Source organism: Bidens hawaiensis, unplaced genomic scaffold, assembly GCF_021521415.1.
Source record: "Bidens hawaiensis isolate Kalapana, Puna unplaced genomic scaffold, B.hawaiensis_p1.1 tig00006061_1, whole genome shotgun sequence".
Taxonomy (NCBI): Eukaryota; Viridiplantae; Streptophyta; class Magnoliopsida; order Asterales; family Asteraceae; genus Bidens; species Bidens hawaiensis.
In genome coordinates, this window is record NW_027491400.1 from 955,914 (window position 1) to 961,574 (window position 5,661).

The following is a 5,661-nucleotide window of genomic DNA, read 5'->3' on the forward strand; positions in this document are numbered from 1 at the left end:
AATCCGGTGGGAATTAGGATTCGAACCCGGGTCATCCATCATGTTCCTGGCCATTGGGGCAAGCTCCGCTGGTTACCAGACTTTATTTATTGATTTTTAAAAAACAACATACCATATCAAATTAATCCATGATTTTTCTAAAATTATTTCACAAAATGAAAACTTTATTAATTGAGAAAGCTTGTGGTGTAACATATTATGTATCATGGAAGCTTCCAATCACGCCTTCTTGCAATATCTCGAAACTTACCGATCCTTCATTCCCATGAAATACCGAATACTCCAGAAATCCCCTTTCAATAATATATAAACCCAACAACCCCTTCATTAAACCAACACATTGATTACATATACAGTTTGGTTTTCGGTTTTCTGAACACCCCTACCTATATTGCTATACACATCAACTCAAAACTAATCCACCAAAAATGTCGTCAAAGACGTGCATTTTCATCGTGTTAACAACAATGTCATTAACAATGATCGCATTTCCAACAAAAACCGACGCATTAATCCCTTACAACCGAGCTCTACACAACTTATTAATGGTCCCATCCGAAGACCCATTCAAAATACTAGAACAAAACCCATTCAATCACCCCAAAAGCCTCCAAACTCTCAACCTGGCTCGGGCCGACTGGAAGGAGACTTCGGGGCACCATGTGATCACATTGGATGTCCCGGGTATGAAGCGAGAGGATATTAAGATTGAGGTGGAGGAAAACCGGGTGTTGAGAGTGACTGGAGAGCGAAAAGCTGAGGAGGAAAGAGAAGGTGACAAGTGGCATAGAGTTGAGAGGACAAGTGGCAAGTTCTGGAGGCAATTTAGGTTACCGATGAATGCGGATATGGAGAAGATAATGGCGCGTATTGAAAATGGTGTGTTGAGGATTACGGTTGCGAAATTGGCTCAGGAGAGGATGCAGGCCAAGGTTATTGATATTGTGGAGGAAGCCGGGTCTGGGGAGGATATTAAGGCAACAAAGGCTACTGCTTGAAAATATATTTAAGTTACTTATTGTTTATTGAAATTTGTGGGTTTTTTTTATGATGTGTTATAGAATGTGATGGTATAATATGTGATACTGATTATGATTGTAATCTCGGATTAAATGTACAAGTTGTTAAAATAAACTAAAAGAATTTGTAATAAAGATTTAGTGTTTTGCTTTATGGTGGTTTAATCTAGGGATAAAGGTGATCTGTGTTGGTTTGGTTGGGTTGTTGACTTCTTTGGTTATTTGGTTTATGGATTGACTAGAAAAAAATGTGAAGAAAAATTAAAAAAGCACAATATTTTGCATTACATTTAGAAAATGGATTTAAGAATATACACATGATTTTATTTTATTCTTAAAATGAAAATAAGAAAGTATAGCAAATGCTAGACGTGCAGTTTTAACTTCACACAACCAGTTTCATGTTTGGAACCGTAAACAGGAAAAATGTTAAAACCGAGCCATGAATCAAACCGTGTTTCACGTCTTGAATTGTAAGCCGGAAAAATGTTAAACCCGAACAATAATTCAAACAGTGTGGTATATACTTCAATGTGGTCTATTAACCGGTATGTTACAACCGAACCATAAATAAAACCATGCATATTTAGCAATTCAGTCTTCCGAACTTTTCATTAAAACTAAGACTTTGTATAATAGGGGATATTTACCATTCATCTATTTAATAAAATACTAATTTTTTCATCCAACAGGCGCCCCGCATATCGAGGGAGCTCAAAGTCGTCCAAAACTCTTCATTTTTATCGCCCACTACGAATTGTCTTACTGTATTATACTCGTTGATCACTATTTATATAAAAATAAAATTATATTTTTATATGACAAAAGAATGTTACACGTGGTTTATTTTAGTAATTGTATTGTATATCCCAAAAATGATATGGATATAATGCACGCCCTCACAAGGAAAAAAGGTCGAATCAACACCACGAACATTATTGCCAATTTGCTCCACACACACACAAATCCAATTACGTCATGAAAACATACACGATCTGGGTTTTTCCGTCATTTATTTTAATAAACTAGATAGATAGCAATTAGTGATAGACATTAGAAAATAAAAATCATACACATAGCAAACGAATCTTATATAAAACCTTCGACAATAATAGTAAAAACTATAATATAAAAGAAGGCCAAAAAGAGCCATAATTAGAAAAGAAGTCTTCCAAAACAAAAGAAAAGATTGAACCATAACAAGAAGATAGATTATTACTATTATTATTCCCAAACCACCCATCTATACAAATTAGTGTTGTTGTTCTTTCCATACCTTCATCTTAACCTTTCAAGTTATTATAAGATCATCCCTGTGCACATGTGTAGTAGATAGATGAATTAACTTGTTATATCTTTGAACGACCTTCAGATACTTTGTATGTATCAGCGTTTATTGAACCCAGCCACAAACCAGGAAACAAAGTCTGCATATATTTACACAATATTACATCCATAAATTACTTATCAATTCATACATTAACAGTAAATCCAAACAAATCATTAATTTTGTAAAAAAAAATAATATTTTTTACTATCCAATCTAGCAATGAGCATTGTTTTTTTACGAAATATCATTACCGGTACCGATTCTAACCGATAATGAACACAATAAGTGCCGGAATTCGGTTTTTCATGTTTTCGGTAACGGTACCATTCGAGGTTTCGGTATTTTCAATACCACAGGTACCGATCGTTGCCGAACCAAAAGGAATGGTGTTCGGTTTTTCATGTTTTTAGTATCGGTACCCTTCAGTTCCGGTATTTCAACGGCACCGGATCATTGCCGAACCAAAAAGAAAAATGGTACGTTATTCGTTTTTTCATGTTTTCGGTATCAGTACCCTTATGTTACGGTATTTTCAATGGCACCGGCACCCATGTTAGCCAAACCAAAAGGAAAAATGGTATGGTATTCGGTTTTTCATTATTTTTAGTATTGGTACCCTTCGGTTTTAGCATTTTTTCGGTATTTTCAATGGTACTAATACCGATCTGTGCCAAACCGAAAAAATCCATACTGTATTAGGTACATGGTTTTCGTTGTATTGGGTATCAATATTTTTCGGTACAACACCGATTCGGTACAAATCTCATCCCTATCAGGGATGAGACCGGTACCGAACCGAACACCGCCAAAAAATACCAATACCGGAAAACAACAAAAACCATGTACCTAACACAGTATGGATTTTTTCGGTTAGGCACAGATCGGTATCAGCGCCATTGAAACACACCGAAAAAATGCCAAAACCGAAGGGTGTACCCATACCGAAAACATGAAAAACCAAGTACACGTACGATTATTATGCGAATTATGCGAAGACTCACATCGAGTTGTTTCTGAACGCTCCTCGGTCTCTTCTTCGGCCGGCGAGCAGGTTTAGCTCCTGTCAATGCAAACATATCCTCTTCAATCTCATCCTTCGATAGCGAAATCGATAACTTATTATTATGCTTCTTCCTTAACGCCATCTGTATACTATTCTCGTTGTTTTTAGCTTTACCTTCCAATACTCCTTTATTGTTATTATTAATATTATTATTATTATTACATTCATGATAATAATAATAATATCTATTCTCCGGCAATGTTAATGGATTAGACTGCTTGTGACTTATCAACGGCCGTCTAGGTCTCAATTTCCATATCTTCGGTGACGTGTCTTCTTCTTCTATTAACTGAACGACGCCGTTTTGCCGGTTTTGCTGGCTTTCCTCAGTGACGTGACTGACGTCATGTTTTCGAATCCGAATACAGATCTTATTATTATTATTCGTTCGTTTGCCTTTACTGTTATCCATCGGTTTTATAACCTTTGTTAATACCTTTTCGCTAGGGTTTATTATCCGTACGACGCCGTTTTGCTCGGATTCTGACTCTGAACGGCGTGACACGTAAGCAGATGACTGATGATGCGTCGGCGGCGGTGATGATTATGATGACGTGTCTCCGGCGAGTTTGTTACGGCCGGTGCGGTGGCTCCGCCATTGGAGATGCGGTAATGAGAAGTTGTGAAGCGGTTGTGATTTTGCTGGTGCAGGTGATGCCATAAACCCTAACGCGAATCAAATCAAAACTGATGAATAGATGGTGTATCAACTGGAATCAATCATATAGAATCACATAGAATTGAATCATCTGATGATTGATGAACAGGTTGAGTGGATCGGATAATCAGGGTTTGGATTGATTCAAAGGCTTAATAATAATATTATTATTATTATGATAACTGAATGGTTAATAATAATAATAATAATAATAATAAGAAGAAGAAGAAGAAGAAGAAGATATAAACAGAGAAGATGGTGGTGTGTAATGCAGGGTGTGAAATATATAATTTTTATGACGATATTGCCCTTACTAAGGTGGGTATTTACTTGGTGTGCCATTAGGGCGGTATCAATGGGGGGTTTGTTGTGGCTTGTGGGGTAAAAAGTGGACCGGTTCTTGGTGGTTAATTAATATAATGAATAAAAAATATATATATATTATACGGTTAGAGAAGAGTGAAATTAAATCCTAGCTATAGAAGAAACATGAAATTAAATCTTGGCTGTACATGGTCACATAATTGACGGTTTTCATGGAGGTTACCGGCGGTTACAATCTCTCCTCACACTACGCTCTGTATCCCCACATCTTCCTCCTTCATCGGAGCAGTTAACAAAAATGCTTCATATATTGTGCTGTCTCCCAATTGACTCAATCGCCTGAAAGCATTTACCATAAGATTATTGCAAATCATCGGCGGTGTTGATACTGGAATCCATGGCGGTGGAGGTTCAGAGTGGCGATGACAAGGCGAATTGAAGATTGAAAGAACGACGTTAGGGTTATTTTGGCGAGAAATGAGGTTTTGACCTTCTTAGGTTGACATGTTAAAATCATAAGTTTGGCAACCGTTTATTTACCCTTTTTGAAGATTGATATATTTGCTTCATACGCCCTGCTTGCGGTGCGCACATATAATGTATATATGTGTGAACTCTTGGGTGGGCAAAAGTAAAATTGCACTAATTTTGACGTTATTTTACTAATCACGTGAAAATAACGTTAAAAGTGGCGGAAGGTTAATCAGGCATCATGTGGTGGCGTTGATAGCCGAAAGACAAGGGCACATGCACCAATCAGTCGGTGTCCCGATGATTGAGTGTTATGTGTCTTATGTCCAAGGCTTGATTCAAAACTACTATCGAGCCGGGGGTCTCACCGGAAGCAGCCTCTCTATCCCTATGGGATAGAGGTAAGGCTGTCTACATCTTACCCTCCTCAGACCCTACCATAGCATTGCTATTGGTGGGATATACTGAGTACGATGATGATGATATATTTGCTTCATGTTTCACAGGTGCTATTTGTTATACTAAATCATCAATGCTCTAAGAAAAATTAAACTTCAAGATATCCTATATTTTTTTACATATTTTGATTGTAACTATGGCTCATGTATCTCCAATTTCATAAGCTGATGAATAATAAATGTATAAAGGTAACAAATATTTTATCCATAATTGATGCTTATTGATGTTTTTAGTTACGTATTAAAGGTTGGTTGAGTTGGCATTTACATTGTTCAGCTGAGGTAAGCTACAATCTAAACGATTAAATCATTTATAATCTAATCATGTTCTAACACAC

At 36.7% G+C, this 5,661-nt stretch overlaps 2 protein-coding genes across 2 annotated transcripts; one reads left to right on the forward strand and one right to left on the reverse strand.

The window, feature by feature from the left end:
- The first annotated feature begins 417 nt into the window (after positions 1-417).
- Positions 418-1,014, forward strand: LOC143631341 (22.7 kDa class IV heat shock protein-like). Its single transcript, XM_077100132.1, has one exon. The coding sequence runs from the start codon at positions 429-431 to the stop codon at positions 996-998; it is 570 nt and encodes a 189-aa protein (XP_076956247.1). The 5' UTR covers positions 418-428; the 3' UTR covers positions 999-1,014.
- Positions 1,015-2,368: 1,354 nt separating this feature from the next.
- On the reverse strand, positions 2,369-4,111 carry LOC143631368 (uncharacterized). Its single transcript, XM_077100155.1, has 3 exons — positions 3,967-4,111; positions 3,351-3,813; positions 2,369-2,446 (listed from the first exon to the last, which is right to left on the reverse strand). The coding sequence occupies exons 1-3, from the start codon at positions 4,071-4,073 to the stop codon at positions 2,369-2,371; spliced, it is 648 nt and encodes a 215-aa protein (XP_076956270.1). The 5' UTR covers positions 4,074-4,111.
- Between the last annotated feature and the right edge of the window lie 1,550 nt (positions 4,112-5,661).

Excerpts from the sequence above, each read along its gene's own strand:
- LOC143631341 (XM_077100132.1), top strand. The coding sequence starts at position 429 with ATGTCGTCAAAGACGTGCATTTTCATCGTGTTAACAACAATGTCATTA.
- LOC143631368 (XM_077100155.1), bottom strand. The coding sequence starts at position 4,073 with ATGGCATCACCTGCACCAGCAAAATCACAACCGCTTCACAACTTCTCA. Across the intron at positions 3,814-3,966 it reads AACAAACTCGCCGGAGACAC|TAAAGGCAAACGAACGAATA; the intron begins GTCATCATAATC and ends GATGGATAACAG. Across the intron at positions 2,447-3,350 it reads GCGTTCAGAAACAACTCGAT|ACTTTGTTTCCTGGTTTGTG; the intron begins GTGAGTCTTCGC and ends AAATATATGCAG.